The following is a 21,611-nucleotide window of genomic DNA, read 5'->3' as shown; positions in this document are numbered from 1 at the left end:
AGGTCCAGGCTGCGGAAGGGGTCTGGCTCCAAAGCCCCTTGGGGTAAAACAGTTATAAAGTGTGGCTGAATCATTGGTTCCTGTCTTTCTACAGCCTCTCATGTGATAATGATAATTAAAAATTAAAAAAAAATAATTCTCACAAACGTTACAGGCTCTTTATATATAGATGGACCTAAAGAACTGCAGAGGCCTTGTAAAAGGTAGAGAATGTGTCCCTGTAGCTGAAGAGGCTTCACTTGGAAGTGGGAAGAGGTTGATATTGGTGTCTCCTAGGCTGCATGTTGGTAGATTCAAAGGAGAAGCAAGTCATAACTTCGTTAGGCGTTGAAAGTCAAAACCAAGTGCAAAGTGCTTGGTGTTAACATTAATTTCAAAATACAGAAAGAAATAGCATTAAATAGAAGTTGATCAGTAAAAGAAAATGAATGAAATAGTCAATAGAAAACCCTGAAAAATAAAGTAAGAAATGGATATGTGACATGGGCCTTAAAAAAGGCCGTAAGTCCAAGAAAAGTTCCCTGAAATGAAAGCTGTATACAGAAGCAGTCCTTGCCTTGCCCGCCTCTGTGGTACCTGAACTGTTACATGCAGAGCGAGGAGGGACTGCCTCTACGTCCACTGGATTGGATGAAACCTTCTGCTGCTCTTGGGGAAAACTCTCTTTTGGAGAGCGAGGACCATGGGGTGAGGACGAAGATGGGGGATCGTGTGCTGTAACCACAAGAGGCCAAGCTCGTTGACAGTCACAGCTCCTTTTAGCATCCACTGAGTCCCAGCCACCGTCTGGAACCAGGAAGCTGCCAGATGTTCAGAAGCTGCTGCCCACTGAACGCCCCAGTATCATTTATGATACCCAGTTATCCATCAGTTATTTATGTGGCCCTCCTGTTTCCAAAGCTGTTCCAATATCGGAAAAGTGTGCGTGCGTGTGTACAGATGTAGGCAGAAAACAAATGAAAGCAGCTTTGAAGGGATTACTTCATTTCAGAATTTCTCCATTCCTAGGTTATGTGAAATCCTTATTTTGATAGTTTTAAACTTAAAAAAAAATCAACATTGAGATGAAGAGTCTCATGAATTTTTAGGCGGAAACTGGAAGAAAATAATTTAGCAAAGTTCCAATGAACTAGGAAGTGGACTTGTTCAGAGTCACTATCTCATTAATGAGTTGCTGATATGAGTTATGTCTTTGTAATCAAGTGGCATCGCTGGATGATGTGGCTTAGCTGAAATGTGAAATCTGATCAACACAGATTTGCACATTTTAAGGAAGTAAGGCTATTAGGAGCAGTGATTCTGCCTGCTGCCAGGAGATCAGTACAGCTAGCGTACTTGTCTCCTTTTAAACGTGGAGCCAGTGACCCTGAAGGTTCTGTCTCGCATGTCCTGACACCTGGTAGATAAGTTACAGGGGACTGTCCCTTCCGGTGTGCTGCTGGCTTTCAGCCATGGGAGATATTAGAAGGGGGAGTGAGGAAGGAGGAGTGGGTTCCAAGAAGGGGGTTGCTTTCTGGGCTCTGGCCATGATGGTTGCACAAGTTCCCCTGTCCTGTCACCTCCAGGATCTGCTGTCCTGTGGCTGACACCACCTGCAGCTCTCCTAGGTTTGTGGTGCCGGGCGCTGGGGCTTCTTGAACCTCCTGATGGGACAGCTCGGTTCTGTTGGCAGCTTTTTCCTCGCCAAGGTTTGTCTTGACTCTCCCCTTGCAGCTGGTGGTTTTGCTTTTCTGTGTGGAGTTTAGCTTTTTGCAGCGTTCAAGCTAACTGCAGCCACTCCTTGATGAGTGACCTCCTGCCTCTTACTTGGTCCGTCCCTTGCGTTAACTCTTGGAAGGATTCTAAGGCCAGCCCACTGTAGAAGTGTTGCTGTTCTTCTTAAAGGGGTTTTAAACATCCCATGCAGAGCCAGTTAGCTACCGTAAATCAGCTGTGGAATAACAACAAACAGGCCCCCCCAAATACTCTTTACAAATGCCCTTATTTCATTTCTAAGGGGTATTTCATTCATGGTGTTTTGAAACTGGCTGCACGTAAGGAAGAATCCTGATTTATGGGTAGTGTTCTGTGTTTCACTGTGCGCTGGAAGGGGACTGTCATCCTGACTCCTGTGCTCTGTCTTTGTGAAGTTACATGTATACAGACTGAGGGTCAGCTGTGGGCTTGCATAAATCTTAGATGAGTTCTTGGCACCCCATGGGCCTGTCTTCTAAAATCGCAGCGTCTCAGGGTTGGGAACGGGCGTTGGGGACCATCTGCTTCATTTTCTTCCTCCCTGGTGATGCTTCCGGCAGGTGGCCGACCTTTGCTCTCACTCCAGGGCTAACTGCCCAGCTCTCGGCCTGAGGGGGCCACCTGCTCCGTGTCTGACCAGGGTTGACGGCTGCAGGTTCCTTCCCTCCAAAAGGCGCATCTGCCTCCTGCAGTTTTCAGTCCTTGGTCTGGGTTTGCCCTCTGCAGCCTCCTGCTAGAGGACGACTTGGTTTCTGCCAGTCAGTCCCCTTCCCGCAGAAAGCATCTGCTCTTTTTTTTTTTTTAAACCAGGTTAAACATTCTTAAGTCTTCCTGCGACATTTGTTGATTAACTGTCCTAACTACTTAGGAAGTATTTTGGGAGAGGGTATAGCTTAAGTGGTAGAGTGCATGCTTAGCATGCACGAGGTCCTGTGTTCAATCCCCAGGACCTCCACTGAAAAACCTTATATAAATAAATAAATAAACCTAATTACCTCACCCTTGCAAAAAAATAAAAAAGTAATTTTTAAAACTATTTTTTGGAGTTAATACATTTAAGTCATTTTGAATTACAGTCACTTTGAATACGGAAGACTGTGCAGTGAGACGTGTGCCTGTCTGTCTGTCTGTCTGTCTGTCTCCCACCCACACCTCTGTCCCTAACCAACTGGTTTCTGTCCTCAGAGTCAGCCAGTGGTACCTGATTCTCCTCACGTCCTTACAGAGTTTACACTCTGACATGCAAACCTATATTTGCACATAGACAGGTACACACATCTCCTTCTGTCTCCTTCTTATGTGAAGGATGGTGTTACCCTACAACACGTTCTCCACCCAGCCCTGTCTTGTGACAGTGCATCTTGGGTTTTCAAAACTGTACATAGAGAGCATCTTCATTCTTACGGTTGCTTAGTGACCTATTCTATAGATTTTGTCCGATTTACTTAAAAAGCAAAGCGAAATGATCCTCCCCACCTCCTGAGTCATGCCTCCTGGGTTTGCATAGTGCTGGCCCAGGGCACAGTGGGATGACATTCCCTGCTCTGGACTTTGAATAATGCATGTGGTTTATACTGTCAGAGTTGAGTCGTGTTGCACCTGAGATAAAATAAAGCCCCAAGGATCTCCTTGCCACTTTTGATGCTCTCCCATCCTGCCCTCTACATTGACTCAGGCACCTAGGCACGCACACCGCTCACCGCTGTAAAACTCCATCCTGTGAGATCTGGCTTGTCATCCGTTCTGATGAAATCTTGTTGGATTCTGATCAGGTCAGCTGACGTTTTATCCAGTTGGGTATATCAGCTACAAATTGGATTAGTCTGCCATCAGTATCCTCCAAGTTCTCCTGGCTCACGATGTGGCCGGGGACAGCAATAATGGAGCCCCATGACGTAACCCCCAGAGCCCCTCTGGGGTTTTCTAACGATTATACTTTGGAGAGGAGTTAGCAGCTGGGTGCAGCCAAGGCCCCCCTAGCTTTAGTATCTGCTCACCTTCACATCATCTTGTCTAGAAGAATACAGCGTGTTTTGGTTGCAGGCTGGCCGGAGTCCATGTACACTGCGTGTGCAGCGTGCCCTGGAGCTGTGCGTCTTGTCAGAAGAGGGAATAAGTGTGCATGTCTTATTCTTAGAAAACCTTTACTGTAGATAGTTCTTTTCTAAATGTTCATAAGATCTTGGGTGATTCACTCTAGAACGCAGCTTTGGATTAATACCGTCTGTTCATTCCTCCTAAAATTTGGGTGCCCAGCTCTTGGCTAGAGTCTAGGAGAACAGTCCTGAGCAAGCAAAGAGATTGCCTTGTGTCTCTCCGGCCTTGAGTGGCTGCACATGGACCAGTATTCTTGTCGCTGTTACTTCCCAAGTCTTCGAGAGTTGGGGTTGGAATCTGGTCGCCATCTGCAGAGGGACGACCTTGTGGGTTGGGTGGTGCTATCAGGACAGAGCCTGGGATGGAAGGGAGGACAGGCCGTCTGGAGTGGACGGGAGCAAATAGAAGCCCGGAGAGGTTTCTGTTCGGTGTTGCTCTTTGAAGACCTGTCCTGGAGTGCGATACTTGTGAGGCAGTGGCAGGAGAGGAGCGCAGCAGGTGTTTAGATAATCGAACTAAAACCCTTGTTCCGAGTGCATGCTCACCAGGCAGCCGTCTGCCTGACGGTGATTTGCATGTGTTCCACTTGCACAGAGTTAAAGGTGCCAGTCTTGAGACTTCAGATCATGCGACAGGCTGTTTTCTCATTTAACACTCGACACTAGAATGAATTTCTTACCAGCTTTTTTCATGTGTGACCCCTCCAGGTTGCTGGGAGCCCTTGGCACTCTGACATGAGTCACACTTCCAATCCTCCTGGTGAGATTCAGATCTAGGACTACAGAATTCACCTGGGGAATGTTTTTTTCGGGGACCTTTGGGAGTCCCAGCCTACTGACACCCATGCCTCTTCCCCTCCCTTCTGGTCAAACTACATGGTCCACCCAAAAACCCAGCCTTTGCTGTATTTCAAGAGGTCAGAGTTATGCCTGCCATGAAAAAATAAGAGAATTTTAGATTTTAAGCTATAATTTTGGCTTTCAACAAAATGCAATTGTTTATTAATATCATTTTTTGAACTGTAAACACGAGGTCATTTTTGTCTTAGTCATATTGAAGGAATTTTAAAATGTTTGCTGCCTCATGATTAGAAGTTGGAACAAAAGGACCATTGATAAATAGATTCTTTGAAGAGCTTTTACATGGAGTTATACCAACTCTTCTGGTAAAAAGAGAATTTAATTAGTGTAAGAGGGTGACCACGTCCTTTAAGCTGGGACTCTCGCTAGCTCATTGATTTCATGGACAATGTTCAGCGGCACCCTCCCCCCTCTCCCCATGATCACTGAATTATTGTGGATTCTAGGCATTCAAGAATTTAACATTTTTAATTGAGAGCAACTCTGAAAGTCTGTCCACACGTGGAAGAATTTGCTTTCTTGCTGAGGTGTACATTTGAGTCATGTGAGATGTGAGACTTGTAGGAATGCAAATGTCACTTTGCCTGTGAGTGACTTGGCCGCCTGCCACCCACCACTAACTCCTCAACCTGCCACTGACCCCTCGGCCCACCTGCTTCCCCCATCTCTTCTTCAGGGATGTATTTTCCGTAGAGGTAGCTGCGGAGAACTCAGGATGACCACGTGGAATGCCATGGTTCTACTCCATTCAAAATTCAGAGACACCTGAAGTTGTCACCAGAAAGAAACGTAATGTTGGCACTTCGGAGGCATAACCGTCAGAGCAACATTCAGTTGTAGGGGTAGAAGGGAGGGTGTGAGACAGACCTGCGTGATTCAGGGCAAGCCATGGAAAATTGGCATTAGAAGAGACAGAAATTGGATGCGTGCTGGAAAGTGATTCTAGTGCAATTTATCTCCTGCGACAGCCTCGCCTTTCTGGAGCAGGTGGGTGTGGCTGCAGCTGGTCTGCCCAGATATAATTGTTCCAAGGCCTTCCTCCCTTTGGCTGCGGCCTCCCTTCTCCCTGCAGGTCATCCTTTGGGCCTGGTCTGGCTCCTTCTGGGTAGCTTTCTAGGTGGTCGCCCCCCACCCCCCTGCCCATTTCTCCAGCTGTTTTCAGTTCCCTTTTCCCACCAGCCCTTTCCCTCTGAATATTTTCCAGGATGTCAGTAATTCTCTTAAAGGGACCAAGAACCCTTGGTGGGATTTCCTCTCTTTTCTTCCTTCCTGAATACTTTTTCTGTGAATATTTTGCAAGACTTAGCAACCTTTATCAGGCTCGCCACGGAGTCACCTTTACTGCTTTTCCTCTATGTGTATAATAATTTTGTAAATGTCTGGATGCAGGAAGACTGTCCCATCCTATGTAATATTTCCTTTATTAGTCTTTACAGCTATTAATTTATAGGCACTTAATTTGCATGTTGGTCTTTATTTCAGAGGAAATCTTAACCCTGGAACATGTGATAATCATAATGCCTGTCTCATTTCCAGATTCCTGAATTCCATAGTTTAGCTCGCCGGCAATGTTTAAAGTTATAACTGGGCTAAGAATAGCGGTCCCTTTCTCCCTCCTCCCCTTCTTTCCTGTCTTCCCTCTCAGGAGACTTTACTCACACTCTGCTGCAGTGTTGTGTTGAGTTGGTTCCCTCAGAGCAGCACCGTCCAGTAGAACTTTCTGTGATTCTGGAGATGTTCTCTGTGTTGTCCAGGACAGCATTAGTGATGACTAGACATATGTGGCTGTTGAGCGCTTAAACTGTGGCTTGTGTTACCAAGGAACTGAGTTTTAATTACATTTAATAGCTTCTTGTACTTAGTGGCTACCATATTGGACAGTGCAACCACGGAGTGTAGCTGAGAAAATGAGACTGACCTCGTGAGAAAAGAAGACGACAGTTGTTTAACGTCTGGATGAAGAGTTAGAAAATTAAGCGGAAAAGAAAAACACAGGGCAGGTGCAGAGGCTCGTCCCTGTGACACAGTAGCAACGCAGGACCACTGATGAATAGCGACAAGAAGAGCCACTGTCATGAGAATGCCTGTGGTCATCTGGCTTCGCCTCTTCTCTGCCTGTGTTTCTCTGCCTTGTACAGTCTCTCCAAATAATATTTTCATTGTCATAACCCTCCTTAGTTAAATATTTAACGCTACCGAGTTATAACTGTGGACTAAAATGTCAGGCGTAGATTTTATGAAAGTAATAAACTGCTTCAGAAAGTACAGTTGCTCGGCATGGGGCCCGCTGCATCTGATAAATGCGTCACATACCTGGTCATGTATTTCCTTACAGTGTGATGATGGCTGCTTATCTGTGTGCAAGCTTGTTATTTAGAGGAAGCAAAGATAAGAAGTCTTTACTGTATGTCAGACCATGTGTAAAAAGTATTTTTATAGAGTAGCCTTCTCTTTCCTGCCCTCCTTCCCCTAGACTTCAGAGAGAAGTGAAATTTCCTGCAACGGTTGTTTGTAAATAGTAAGTGCTCAGTAAAGGCCCTCTCGGCCTTCCTCTCCCAACCGTTGCCTCCGTGTCACATAAGAGAACCTTTTTTTCATCTTGCAAATGGACGGCTTTCTCTGTGAATCAGCTAAAATCTAACATGTAGCTGTGTTAGCTATGACCAAAAAAGGCTTATTCGTTTTAGAAATAAGGAAGCCTGGCTTCCTAACCCTGTGGTTTTAAATTTTTCTTTCTTTCTTTTTTTCCCTTATGTATTTTCTGAAGTTTCTACAAAAACTTAGTTTTCAAACAAAAATATTTAATACTTGAAAAGGATAAAATGCAAGTAAGCAAAAAGGAGGTATCCATTATCCAGAGGTAGTCACTTAACATCATCCTTTGTAGGGCTTTTCCTGTGCATATATATATATATGATATATAAAATTGATATTTATTTTACAATGAGACTATGTTGTATGGAGAGGGCAGGCTAACTGCTAAAGCAGCCTTCAGTTTTCCATGGGAATAAACAAGTCTGTTTCCACCTCAGTGTCCAGGCAGAGTCAGTAGGTGATGGTGGAAGGAATAGAGTGAGATGGGATGCTCTGTTCCACTCTGCTCTTTTCATGGCATTTTCCCCTTCTTGGTCTTCAGAATTTTCTCCATGGAGCAGAGAAATGGGGAAAAAACATGGGGAAGAGAATGGAGGTGGGTAAGTGGGAGGGTCTTCTGGGCTTGGACTGGAAAATGCACCCATCATTTCTGTCCACCTCTCATTGGCCAGAACTTAGTCACCACGACACCTAACTGCAAGATATGCCGGGAAATGTAGTCCAAGTCGAAAAAGGAAATAGCCTATTGAACAACGTGCTGGTCTCTAACTCAGTTGTATGAACCATGTTGAAACTTTTTTTAAGCCGAATAGTTGATTTTGAACATGTTTTTGTGTGTACGGTCTGGTCACCTCTCCATCTCTACCGTATGTGAAGCCCCACCATCTCTTGCCAGATCTCCTTATAATTGGCCTCCCTTCTTCTGTTCTTTGCCTGGAGTCGTTGCCCCCCAACAACTGAATGGGGTCTTTTAAAAACTTAAAGTCAACAAGCTTGAAATTTTCCAAAGATGGTTGCAGTCATGCCCACCCTTTACCGAGCCTGGCCCCAAGGCTCTCTGACCCCACCGGTCACGCTGCCCGCCCTCCCTCTGCTCTGCCTCTAGCCTCTCCTCACAGGCCTTGGGACTTGCCAGCATCCCCGTGGGAGACTCCCCACATGACCTCTGTCTTCTTCCAGTCTCAGCCCAAATGTCACCTCCCCAAACACAGGTCATAAATATCCTCCCTTAGTTGCTTTTATTTCGCTGTCATGTTGTCGTGGAAGCACTCATCAGAAATGAGCCTGTCTCTCTGTATGTATATGCGTATAATGCGTATTTCTCTTTTCTAGATTGTGGGTTCCTTATGGTGGGAACCACATCTTGCTCCCATCTGTACCCCCAGACAACGTGCCTGGCACGTGGTGGCTACTTAGTACATATTTGTGGGATGAATGAAGGTCTTTCCAGATTTGCACACATTTTTAATAACAGCTTTTTAAAGCCTATTGCATGGAATTGCCACGAATATTTAACTGTCTACTTTGGCAGCTTTTACATTTTTTTTAAATCAAAAAATGCTTTGTTGACTCCTTTTAGCTAGTTTTTCTGGGGTTTTAGTGCACATGCCTGTGCTTTTCTTAGGACTGATTATTAAGTGAGAATTCATTTACTGAGTGAGTGTGTACCAAATGTTAAGGTGTTGAGACTCTCCTGGTTTGTCCCCCCATGTAGTGGGGAGGTCTCGTATCGTACACTCTCAGGAACGCTGGAGTGTTGGCAGGGTAGCAGTGGGTGTTTTGTCTGTCTTCATTGCTGTATCTCTCGATCTTAGAACAAATGTTCATGTTTACTAAATGAATAGATCAATTTGCATAACATTTTCTAGGTATCCCTTCATTTGAATACATTTGTATTCATTTATTCATGTAAGTGTTTCCTGATTTTAAAATATATGCTTTTGCAGAGTAGTTCTGCCCAAAGTAAGAGCATTCACCCAAATTAATACAAACCTAAGGGGACTGGGTGTTGACTGGGCTTATCCTGTTCCTTAGAATCTAGACAAGGTTCGATTGAGCCCCCTGTGGAGTCTGTGGGAAGTCCAGGACTCTGCCCAGGGCTTCTGAGACTTCTAAGGACCATGAAACAAAGAGAATTTCTAGACAGAATTCTTGTCTTCTCCTCTGGGGCTTGTGACTGACTATTACCTTAGTATCCATCGCACTCCCTTCTCTGCCCCCGAGTCAGTTACGAGTGTGGGACTAGGTGTGCTGCTCTGAGTGGGTCACTGGAAGGAAGGAGTTATTGCTTAGCAGACCCTCCATCCTCTTCAAAGGTCCCTTCACCCTCCTGCCGCCAGATCCCGTATCTTTAGCCAGCCCCAAAGATTGACTTGGAGATAGTACTTAATTTAACAGCGTCCGCCTCCTTGAGTTCCGACCGGCAGCACCCGCTCTGCATGGTGGCGTTTGGGAGAATTGCTGCTTTGCGGTATTTGTCATTGGGGGGAGGGACAGAGGGTTGGGATGGGGGTGTCCAGGAGACAGGAAAAAAAATACATTCCTCTCCAGCTGTTCCTTGTTTTCATTTCTTTTTCTAAATGAGGAAGGACCCCCCCCCCCTTATTCCCTCAAGTAAACTCTTAATCCTTTCACCTGGCAGATGATTTCATTTTAACCGACGGTTCTCAATTTGTAAGCACAGGGCACTAGTGGGTCATTAACTCTAACCAGGTGTACTGTGAACTCTACACAAGTGTGTTTTCAAATTCTAACCCACTTGTAAAAAGAAATAGTAAAGAGTGGCGTTCCTTGAGCTGAGTAGGCCACAGAAGCTGTCTGATGATTGGCCACGGGAGAAACAGAGAAGAACCTTAGCCTAGTTAACATCCGTGCGAAGAACCCTTGATGACTGGTGGTGAGGTGAGTGTGTGAGAGGAAGGTGGGGGCAGTCGGCACCTGCTTCAAGGACCAAGGGGAGAGCGCGTACACCTGGGAGCTTGAGTTCTCTCTGACTTGTCTTCTGAGGGGAAGGTAATTAGGTTTCTTCATTTGATTTCCACTTGGGGGAGGTACCGGGTATTGAACCTGGGACCTCATGCATGCTGAGCACGTGCTCTATCGCTTGAGCTATACCCTTCCCCCATCTCTGACGTGTCTTAATCCTTTCATGAATGTTCTCAGACGTGGGTTCTGATTGCACGTGTGTCTGCTTGATCTGGGCGGCTCATTGACAAAGGTCCGGCCCCCTTTCTGTGTTTTAGTTCACCCTGCCTTTATCTCCTTTGACATTATGTCACCTACAGATCATGCAGGCTCTCTTTCCCTCACCTGTGTCTTGACTGAACACGTTGGATAGGTGAATTTCATGTGGCTTCTCTGTTGCCCCTCAGGGCTTGTGTCCCCAAGGTCTCCACCCCTAGCCATTTTTTCTTCTCACTCTTCTTGGGTAACTTTTCACAGATCTCAAGCTCTAACAACCAACCACCTGATGACTCCCAAGTCTAGTCCAGGCTAGAAGCCTCTCCCGTTTTATCTATTTACTCATCCATTTTTTTTCCCACCTGGTTGTTTCATAGGGCACCTTGAATCCAATTTAATTCTCTATTTCAATTTACAGTAAGACTTAGTGACCCAAACTGGAAACCTGAGGGTTATCCTGGCCTTCTGCCTGCTCCTCTCCCTAAGCCGTCCCATCTCTCCTGGATGTCTGAGCCCTTAGACCAGACTTCTCCTGGCATGACACCATCGCAGGGTCCTGTGTTACCCATCTGCTTGTCACTCTCTGGGGACCATATTTCAAGTCCAAGCTCAATGCCAACTGCATAGGAGCTGCTTAGAAAATATTAGAATGAATGAATAAGCAGATGGATGAGGGTGAATGGTTTCTGAGACGGTTTGGGGTGATTTCCATTTAGGATGAGCTTACTTCTTTCTTTTTATTGGCCCCGAGGCATTCTTTTTGCTTGACAGCACCAACATTTTGAAACCATAGTTTTGAGGAAATATTTCACCATGTGAAATTCCTTTCTCTGGACACACACACAAATATATGAACTTCAGAGGAGGAATTATTTATTCAGTTTATGGTATCTTGTTGCATTGAGTGTTCATCTGGCTGTTTTGTGTGTGCGGCTGTGTTCCTGGTACAGCTGGGAAATTTGTCCTGTCAGTGGCAGAAATAATTGATCTGCATGACCTAGTTTGAATTAAGCTTGTGCTAAATTCACTTGGAAACTCTAAATTTCTAGGGTTGTAGGATGTCAGAGCCGGGATGTTGCTCCTTGAACTTCAGCGTAAGGAAGAATCGCCTGCGCTTGAACTGATTTGTTCCATATCCCAGTATTAGACCGAAGAGAAACCATTGCCTTTGCATACTGGGTGAGAGAATGATCGATTGAAGTTCTGTTTTATAAACTTTTTTTTTCCTTCCCCAACAGGGAGAGTCCCGTATTCTCAGAGTGAAGGTTGTTTCTGGAATTGATCTTGCCAAAAAGGACATCTTCGGAGCCAGGTATGTTTGCTTTGTTACTTTGTAGGCTTTTGAAGAGTTGAAGCAAGCACTTTTAAATTTAGGCTTGCGTCAGAACCCCCTGGAGGGGTTTCTTGCAACAGAGCTTGCTAGGTGTCATCTCTGGAGTTTCCGATTGAGTAGGTGATGCTGGAGGAGCTGGTTCAGGGGTGTGGACCTTGCATCCCAACACTAGTTAGCTGGCTTGTCCTTCAGATGGGTTCCTTTCACGAGGAAATTAGATTCAGATATTTCTGTTTTTCTGCAGTAGACATATACTTTGGAAATATGTCTGTGTTCATTTTAATATATTCCTTTTTTAAAAAAAACTCTTAATTTAGGGAAACGTATTACTTTGTTCCTGGGAGAACTGGATATTATGTGGCGCATATAATCTGAATCAAGAGAGTTGGTCGTTTCTGTGGCATTTACAGAAGCACCCACAGCCTGATCCTTCTGGGTGTTTTAGCTTTATTTTGAGTATTGCACCCGATATTCATGTGTCTTTCAGTCAGTCCTGTTGGCTTCTCTGCAGTGTATTGCCTGAAGTTACGGGACTGGTAGCAAAGAGAGGGTTAGAACTGCCTGGGACTAGGATTTGAACCAGATTTCGCAGAAGAAAGCCCTTTTGAATTTTTGACCTAGAGGAGATACTAGAGATGATCTAGTCCAACTTTACTGTTTTATGGAAACTGGAAAGGTTACTGCTTAAATCCAGAAAGGCTACTGGTGGTCCAGTCCAGGCATGCTAGAGCAGGCCCTGTCCCCTGCTCAGTGGCCTCTTCCTGTTGGATACACGGTGGGCTGAACTGTGAGGGCTGTGGTGGCTGTCGGAGTCTTCTCGTTAGGACACTGGTTCATCCTGGGAGTGCCCTGTAGCGATCTTTGGCCGCAGTGATGCTCTGGTTTCAGGGCATCAGCCTGACACTGGAGAACCTTAGTGACAAGACCTGCTTCCATCCAGCTAACCTTGCCCTCCGCACACCCAGCAGTAGCCCTTTTTTGCAGTTGGTAGGCAGACCTCTTACTTTCTGTCGTGTTACGTGCCCATTTTTAGTTTTGTTTAGCAAAGAAATCTGTGACTAAAACTACACCTAGAGAATTTACCAAAATTAAATACAGGCATGTCTCATTTCATTTCATTCCCAGATAGTTTTTTTTTTAAACAAATTGAAGATTTGTGACAACTCTGTGTCATGTGACAGTTGACATTTTTTTTAATAGCAATAAACTATTTTTAAATTAAGGTATTTACTTTTTAAAAAAATTGTTTTAAAGGACTGGACTTTGTGGGGCCCTGGCCTCTGGGCCTGGCTCTTAGCTGGGGTGGCCGACTCACTCTGTACCTGAAATGTCCTTCTCCCTTCCTGCTCTCTCTCTGTCCCAGTCCAGTGCTGAGGATACAAGATCGTTTTCCAGCTTCCATCCAGCAAAGCCTCACTTTATAGAAAGAGCCTTTGTTGGAAGGAAATTTGATAGCTGAGCTGTGGCTCCCCTGGGGCGTTTGAGCAGCCGGTCTGTGTGGAGAGTGCCTACCGGAGAGATGGTGGTTTTCTTTCTTTCTTTCTTTTTGGACCAAACCTTTAGGTGAAGACGGACAATCCCAGAATCTGTCATCTAAACAGGGACCCTCCTGTCTGAACAAATGCTGAATCAAATGGGATCTAGATGCAGACTGTGGTCATCCTGGGTCAGAGTCATCCAATATTTATTTCCATGCTGTGGAGGGGAAAAAAAGCTGGGTGAGGTGTGGTTTTTTTTTTTTTTTTTTTTTTTTTTTTAGTTATTTTGAAAGCGTGGGCAAAAGAAAATCGGACTTTTTGAAAAAGTAGGCTGTGTGTTTAAAAAATATATATGTATGTATGTGTATAATCACATCACTTTGCTGTATACCTGAAACTAACATTGTAAATCGACTACACTTCAATTAAAAACCAGAATTAAAAATAGGCCGTCCGTAAAAGGCAGGGAGGGTTTCCACTTGATGCTGACATCTGTGCAAAATTACTGCTTCAAACCCCAGAGAAGGAACATGCTGTTTTGTGGTGGTTCTAGAAACTTCTGCCTCTTGGGAGGCATGAGCCTGAACTGGGGCTGCAATGTAAGGGTAAGACCCTGCACCACCAGCCCTTAGTGTGAGGTTCAGGAAGGAGCCAAGGACACGAGTCATGGGTTGGGGAGCCCGTGGCTGCTGTGGTTCCACGTGGCCGTCATCCCACACAGGAGAGGTGGAGGCTATGGGCCAAGCCCTTCACCAGCAGTTACAAGCGGGGTCTGTGGGACAGCTGTGACTTACCTGGGAGCCTTTAAGGCACTTTCTGATGTGGCAGGGATGAGTCCTGGTCTTTGGCCACAAGGATGCATGCAGTTTGGGGGACATGAGTCTTGTTTTCCTAAAGTGAGGTATAAGAAAGGAGGGGAGCGAGTTAGAACAGCTCATGTTTATTGAATGTGTACTACATGCCAGGCACTATTCACACAGGTGCTCCTTTGATTCTCCCCAAAGACCTTTGCTGCAGGCCCCAGTGTTCTTTCCATTTTGCAGATAAGGAAAATGTGGCAAGAGAGGTAAGTTGCAAACTCTATACACTGCTAGTAAGTTTCAGAGCTGTGAATTGAGCGCCCGCCTCGGCTCTTAAGGTAAGTTAGTTACAGACTGTTTTGAATGCTTGCTGGTTCGCTGGCCCAGTGCACGGAATGTGATAGAAAGTCAGCAGAGTCTGCCTAAACTTTATGAAGAGGGAGTAATTGTCCCCATTTTTTTTAGGTGAGAAAATTGAGGTTCAGGGAGATTGTCATCAGCCCAAGATGAAACCACTCTGTAGTGAGTGGTGGGACCTTGAGTCCAGGTTGATCTGACTTAAGAGCTCTTTCCCGCGGGGGGTTAATACTCTTCTTGAATGGCCAAAGTCCAGCCTTTGGATGGGCCACTGGGCTGGATGGCTTTTAGATTAGATAATTAGGCATTTTTTAAAAGGCAGATTTAAAGAACTGGCCATTGTATTTGGCGGCTGATCAAGTGCTCAGAACTGTGAGCAAATATCATTAAGTATTAGATTTAGAGTAAATGTACTTTGCTAAGGTCTGTATTTTTTTTTAACTTAAAATATCTTTTTGAGTTTCAAACTGGATTCTTTTCAGTGAAACTTGTGTTTGAAGACATTTAACCCTTTTTCATGGGCTTAAGCAGTCACTGAAAAGGATCACTTTAATGCAAGTTTTAGATCTGCCCTCCCCTCTTTTCCTCCTTAATTATGATCAGACTCTTCATTTGCGTTTACGTAGAATGCTTCTGAGACTATAAAGCCGCCCCCTAAAATTGAGCAATGTTGACTGAGATGAACCAACTCTATAGAGTTTTATGCTTTTGTGCAGGCGGTTTCAAGGGCACATGTTTCACAGGTACATCTTTATTTTGTGTGTTGAGCTGCTGGCACCAAGTTATACCTGTTTGAGTTGCTATCACTTTTTCTTTTGGCAGCCAGGTGGTTCAAAATTTAAAACAACATACGGACTTGGACATTGGAGGGATGTGCTCCCCCCCTAAAAAAACCCCCTTCCACCTACTAGTAATTGAGACTGGTGGGGACTTAATGCCACCTAACAGTGGCTCGGTGGCACCAGTTCACCTCCATCCCACTGTCTAGATGTTAACATTTTGCTACATTTGCTGCATCTGTTTTTTCCTGAAATATTCAAGAGTGAATTATAGACATCATGACATTTAGCCCCTAAGTACTTCAGCCTGTGTCTCTTAAAAAACAAAAAAGAATTCCTTTATAACCACAACGCAATTTTCACAGAATTTTAACAGTAATTGTCTAATGGGCTCTATTACCTAGTCCATTATCTGAATTCCCTGAGTTGGCCCTGAAAAGCCTTTTACAATTGGGCTGTTTAAACCAGAATTCAGTTGAGAATCAGGTATTTGCATTTAGCTATAAGGTCTCTTTAAGACCCCGTTGCTCTAAAACAGTCTTCTAGCCCCTTTTTAAATGACCTTGAGATGTCGGGAGGCCGTCTCTCTGCTCTCATTTGATTGTTTACCTTGGTATCATTTAACGTGTTCTCCTTTCTCCTGGGTTTCCTGTAGGTTAGGAGTTATATCTAAAAGCATAACCAAACTCAGTTTAAACATTTGGGACAGGAATGGAGGATGCTGTTAGATTGCGAGGGACCCCGTCCCATAACCGGTGATGCTAAAATCCACCCCTGAGTTGAAATCTGTTCCCTCTCCTGTCAAATTACATTGTCCCCTAGGTGACCAGCAAGAAATGGGTGAGGTGGTAATTTGGGACTAGACTCCTGTAAGTTTTAAATACGAATTCACTCTTTCTCCCAAAGGATTAGCAATTGTTTTTTCCTTTGCTCCTTTTGGAAAACATTGCACAAAAGAACTCCTCTTACAGACAGAGAAACATGAAGGCTTTAAGATACTGAGAGTCCCCTCGCCAAGCTGGAAGCACTTTTAGGACGTGATTCAGTCAGATTGTACACTGTCAGCCCCTGTGGCCTAGACTGAACCCATGCGTGTGTTTATTTGGCCTGTGAAACACTAAAACAAGGAAATAAAAATTTTGAGCCAACTTTTGGGAGATTCCATATTAAAAAAAATCAGATTTCCAGGTTTCTGGAAAATCTCGGCGACCTAGACACGCTGGCCCATGTCCCTGCGACACTGTTGGGCTGGGGGCGAGTGCTGGGTGTGCCCTCAGGGCCACTAGGGACCCCCTCACCTCCTGTTGCACGCGGCGGCCTCCCCCACCGACCTGGCCCTGCGGCTGAGCCCTGCACGGGGCGAGGAAAGCTGACTTCCCACTTGGGCAGTTGGGGCACCTTCCGCTCTGCCGAGGCGGCATCCGTGGTCTGCGGGCTCCTGCACATCTGCCCCCGTCTCTGGAGGCCTGTTGGAGCTGCCTGAGCTATCTGGGGCATTGCTGAGAGTCACCACCGCAGCACTAATGGCCTCTGGGCCAAAAAGCATTTGTCTTAAAATCCCCGCACCTAAGAGCTCTCACAATTACTCATGTGAGAGCCCAGAGCACCCAGCTCTCAGAATGTTTATTCTAATTGTACTCCCCTGGTCCCAAACCCTGAAATGACGTTAAAGAGCATTAACCCTCTCCTCCCAAAGAGAAACCCCTTCTAATTCCATAACAACCACACGACTTCGTATATACTGGTGCTCATCTCCCGCTCTTTGCATGTATGAATCTACACAGCATCATTTTAAGATATGTCACTTGCACGCCATTCAGGCCAGCAGGTTTCCCAGGTGGAAACATGAGAGGTGGCAAATGAGTCGTGCACGGGCCCGGCAAGTCTCCATTCTGCATAAGACCCTCAGGTTTACTGTCCTATGGCCAGTGCCCGAAGAATAGGTACCTACCTACCTGCCTACCTACCTGATTTTCTCTTAAGGGATGCTCTGAGGATTGAACCTAGGACCATGCTAAGTACACTGAGCTATACTCCCACCCCACCCCCAGCCCCACCCCCTGAATAGATATTTAGAATGATCTTGAGTCGCTGGAAAGGCTATGTTGGAGTATGTCCTAATTGGGAATGCAGAGAATATCTGATCAGTTTCAGAATATACCCATATAAACTTGCCTTTTGTGTCTTTCCAATTTTGGTAAATAAAGGGGTGAAGTAAGCAAGCTACATTTATGTACCATTCCCTGATGTCATGTGAGTGAGAATCTCTTGTTCAGAATCCCCTGCTTTGCCTTGACTCCTGATGCATGAATATGTTGGTATCTGTCACCTAAGGAGCCTGGGCTCAGCCACATGGTTTAACAGAGTGGAGGGAAAATTGCAGGACATCTCACCCGCATCTTTGTCAGTCTAGAACGATGCTCTGGTCACTGAGTCTGTAAGGTGGAGAATTTGATGTGTTTTAGGAAGATAAGTGTGCCCCGCCCATAATAGTAGATGCTTGCTAAATTTTGTCCATCTGGTCAGAGTGGAGCCTGAGAAAATGGGGAAATTTAAAAGCAGCTAAAGAGCTGTGGGCAGTATTTTAATCCATTAGCATAATTAATTACCAAGGGGCAGAAATCCAAGGATGCCTTGGGAGGGGCGTTTGCATCATCTGCCTGACATGCAGCCTCTCTCCCAGCTGCCTCCCTCTCCTCATTCCCGCCCCTCCTTCATTCCTCAGCTGCCTCTGACCACCCACCCTGCCCAGCCCTCACCCCATAGCTTTATTCTTGCTTTATCCTGAAGTTGGTTCTCTGTTTGTCTCATGGTTTTCCTTTTTTAGGGGGAGGTGGGGAAGGATATAAGAAGCTAAGTGTAAGGAAAGGAATGTTGCCAACTCGAGATGAGTCAGAAGTGAAGGCATTTTGGAATGTGTAAGACAATGAAGAAAATATTTATTTTGCAGAAATGGAGCTAACAGCCCAGCCTTCAGGAACACAGCCAGTAGGTACCGGTGCTAGGATGGCGGGGGACTACTGCTGTAGTTTCATCACCAAAGGGATAAGGGAGATGTTTGTCTGTCTGCTAATGGTTCCCCTGTGCTTTAGGTGGTGAGGGCTGGCTCTCCGGCCAGTTCTCAGTGGTAGAGCCTGGGGAGGCCTCAAGAGGTGCTCCCCCGGCCCACTGTGCACCTGCCTTGAGAGAAATGGCATTACTGACACAGTGAAAATATTGTCATACCTAAAAGTGATGCTTTTAAAACCCCCAATCCAGAATCCATGTTGGATGCAGATCTCTGGAACCCCAAAATATTATTTCTCAGGTCCAAATCTCCTTTGTTGGATTATTTCACCTTCAAAGAAACATTCATTAAATTATTTCTATCTGATGTTTATATTGGGGGCAGGAACCTGGAAAATAAAGTTCTTTAGACTGTTAAGCTGACAGGTTCTTAAATGGTAAACACAACCTTTTCAAGGTGCTACGGGCAGTCACCTGCGTCGGGGGCCAGCAGACTTTTTCTGTAAAGGGAGGCTTGGCTGAACTTAGAGTCTCTCCAGATAGTACTAAAGCAACCAGGACGGTCTCTAGATGAATGGACAGGCCACGTACCGATGGCCTGTGGGTCACAGTTTGCCAGCCCCTGAGAGTATAAGCGATTGATTCTCTACAACATAAATACATGTATTTAGATCTGGGAGTGCCAGTGTTGTTTGGTCATGATTTCCAGATTAAACTGTTTCATTGAGCTGCTGGTTGGTCAGTGACAGCCAGGAATTCAGCCAGTATTGACTTTCTGGGCGTGAGGGAGTAGGGTTCTTAGAAATGGCAGAAGCTTTTACTTTTTTTTCCCGTTTCTCTCCAAGGGCAGCATTCTTAAAATACACCTTATCAAACATTTTAGATGTGCACTGTGAATTTTGAAGTCTGCAAATGAATACAACTGTAAAATGTTTTTGTCTTAGATAAGATGATTTCTCACTGCTTTGTATATAAATACATGAATTTATACGTATACACATAAATGAAGACACATCATTTAAATCAGGGTGTTGCCATTAAAATATGGCCTCTTTCTCCTCTAAATATTTCTTCAACTTATGACCTCAGTGGAAGTAATGATTAATAAGGAATCTGTAATGTGTAAGTCCTCCGTAAATTATTAAAAGAACTGGCATTCCTACTGTTTAATATCAACATAAGTGATATGAAATATGCCGTGCCTCTTTTTTGGGGGGGGGTAATTAGGTTTTCATTTATTTATTTTTAATGGGGGTCCTGGGGATTGAACCCAGGGCTTTGTGCATGCTAGGCACGCACTCTACCCCCTCTTAATGAGTGTGTGCTAACATTCTTTCTGGCCTCTAGAGAGGAATGGGGCCTAAATACGCTCCAAGGTTTGTTGGCTTTTCTGTCTTTCCTTGGTAAAGGTACATTGTTGTGCTTTCTCTTTTGAAGACCTGATTATTTTTTCGAGTCACTGTTATTTTTAGATGCTGGAAATAAGGTGTTCATGGTAGGAAGGTAGAGAAACATTTGAAAGAAATAACTGTGTTTCAAGTTGAAGGGCAGCTGGTTGAGAAATCAAAATGGATGAATCTTATAACTTTATCACAGTTTTTTTGTTGCCTTTTTTTTTTTTTTGCTAGTGAGCAAACGATAGTGTTGGTTGTATATTCTCTAACTTGTAAACTCTTGGGAGTTATTGCAAACAGTGGCTTTAATTTTGTTGAAGCGATTTTCAGTGTTATCTGGGCAGTAAAAGAAAAACATATAAATTCCTTTCTTACAGAATGGGTTACCGGCTGGCTCCCTGCGCAGTGATTTCAGTTTGTCTATTATCAAATACAGTTGAGCCATCTCGTGCTAGAAATGAGATTTGAATGACCATCTACCCTAGGCTCTTTTGTTTGCCCTTACACAGTTTCTTAGCCTGAAATGTCAAAAGAGTTGTTCTTTCTCTGAACTTGCCTATCTAGGCATCCAGGTTAGGGACCTGGGCCTTGTCCTTGTTTGTGTCATCCCTCTGTTGGCCTGGTCTCCGTGTTTGTGTGTGGGGGCTTCCTGACTGGGGTCCGAGCCCTCGCATCGTCCCTCCTCTCCCTGCCCATCTGCACACACACAGAATGCTCCCTCTCCAGCACACCATATCCTGCTCCTGGCAAACCCTTCAGCCATCACTGGCTGCTGTGGATTAAGGTCTTGGCTCTTTAGCCTGGACTCCAGTGCCCTCTGTGCAGCCTTTGGCCTTGGCCCCCTTCCCCCCACCCCCAGCAGCCATGCTCAGTCCGTGTATCTAATGGCGCCCAGGGCGACCACCATATCCCCTCTTGCATCACAACCTCCTTTACAACGACCCCCAATGAGATCGCCCTCAGGCAGCCTTCCCTGAGTGTGCCCACCTTGCCCATGTTGGGGCCTCAGCGTTTGCACATCACTGTGCTCAGTGGTCACAGTGGGCGCATGGCCTTGGGACTTTCCTCTGCTAGACCGTCCTGCGCACCTTGCTGTGGTTCCACTTGGGCCAGCGAATCCCTGACAACTACCGCCCCGCCCACCGCTTTTATGTGCGCGGCAAACTGTGGCGCATGCGCATTCCTCACTCCCCTTCGTTCTCAGCGCCCCCACTCCAACCTCCCAACCCCCACCGCCGCCACTAGGCTCAGTTAATTTTCCCTGCTTTTGTACTCACCCAGTGATTTGTACATGCCCCCATTTGCCTTACCCTCTCATTTCATAATTTCTTATTTTATTGTTCTGAATGTGTCGTTAGGACCTCATTCTTTATAGTACTCAGTTTATACATTTTAGTAATATAAAAAACTTCTGCTAGCACATACCGCATTACTGCCAGCTCCTCTGTGCTTTAAGAAGTGCCTCCCTCTTAATCCTTCTGTCCATGTGACGCTCACTGGAGGAGAGGAACGGTGAAGCATCCCTAACCATGAAGGCTTGTGAATGGCTCTTTCTGTTTAAGTGCCCACTGAGGTGATGGGCGACTTACAGCTCCCTCTGGTGGCCGGATCATCAGGTGCGTTCTTGTTCTGGACTATTAAAATGATACTCAAATCTAATAACCCTTTGGAGTTCTTTTTTAAATTAATTTTTAAATTTTAAAATTAATTCACATCTTGTTTTGGCAAGTATTTAAATCATTCTCAGATAGTGACACATATACAGAGGAACGAATGATTTTACTTTAAACAGTCCATACTTTTCACATAGCTGATTTTAGACAGAACATAGCATTGAACTTTATTTCCCCCTTTTCTCCATCCCTTTCCCTGCCAGATAATTTCCTAAACTTGTAGAATCCTCAAAATAAAATGCCACAGACTATAAAGGGAACACTTAACTAATATTGGGAAGAAATGAAATTCTTCTAATGAGGGTCCAGTGTGGACCCAAAGACG

At 45.1% G+C, this 21,611-nt stretch overlaps 1 protein-coding gene and 1 long non-coding RNA gene across 5 annotated transcripts in view; one reads left to right on the top strand and one right to left on the bottom strand.

Moving 5' to 3' along the window:
- NEDD4L (NEDD4 like E3 ubiquitin protein ligase) overlaps window positions 1–21,611 on the top strand; it is a 298,551-nt gene that overhangs the window by 81,810 nt on the left and 195,130 nt on the right. For all 4 annotated transcript variants that reach the window (XM_072952149.1, XM_072952148.1, XM_072952145.1 and 1 more), the window contains exon 2: window positions 11,705–11,778. In XM_072952149.1, coding sequence (XP_072808250.1) covers window positions 11,705–11,778 — 74 coding nt within the window. The remainder of the gene's footprint in view (window positions 1–11,704; window positions 11,779–21,611) is intronic.
- On the bottom strand, window positions 11,323–20,680 carry LOC140690429 (uncharacterized). Its single transcript, XR_012065700.1, has 4 exons — window positions 20,601–20,680; window positions 18,439–18,550; window positions 14,072–14,168; window positions 11,323–13,494 (listed from the first exon to the last, which is right to left on the bottom strand). It is a non-coding gene; the product is annotated as an uncharacterized lncRNA (long non-coding RNA).

This window comes from Vicugna pacos, chromosome 30 (genome assembly GCF_048564905.1).
Source record: "Vicugna pacos chromosome 30, VicPac4, whole genome shotgun sequence".
Classification (NCBI taxonomy): domain Eukaryota; kingdom Metazoa; phylum Chordata; class Mammalia; order Artiodactyla; family Camelidae; genus Vicugna; species Vicugna pacos.
This window is presented reverse-complemented; position numbering and strand designations above follow the sequence as displayed.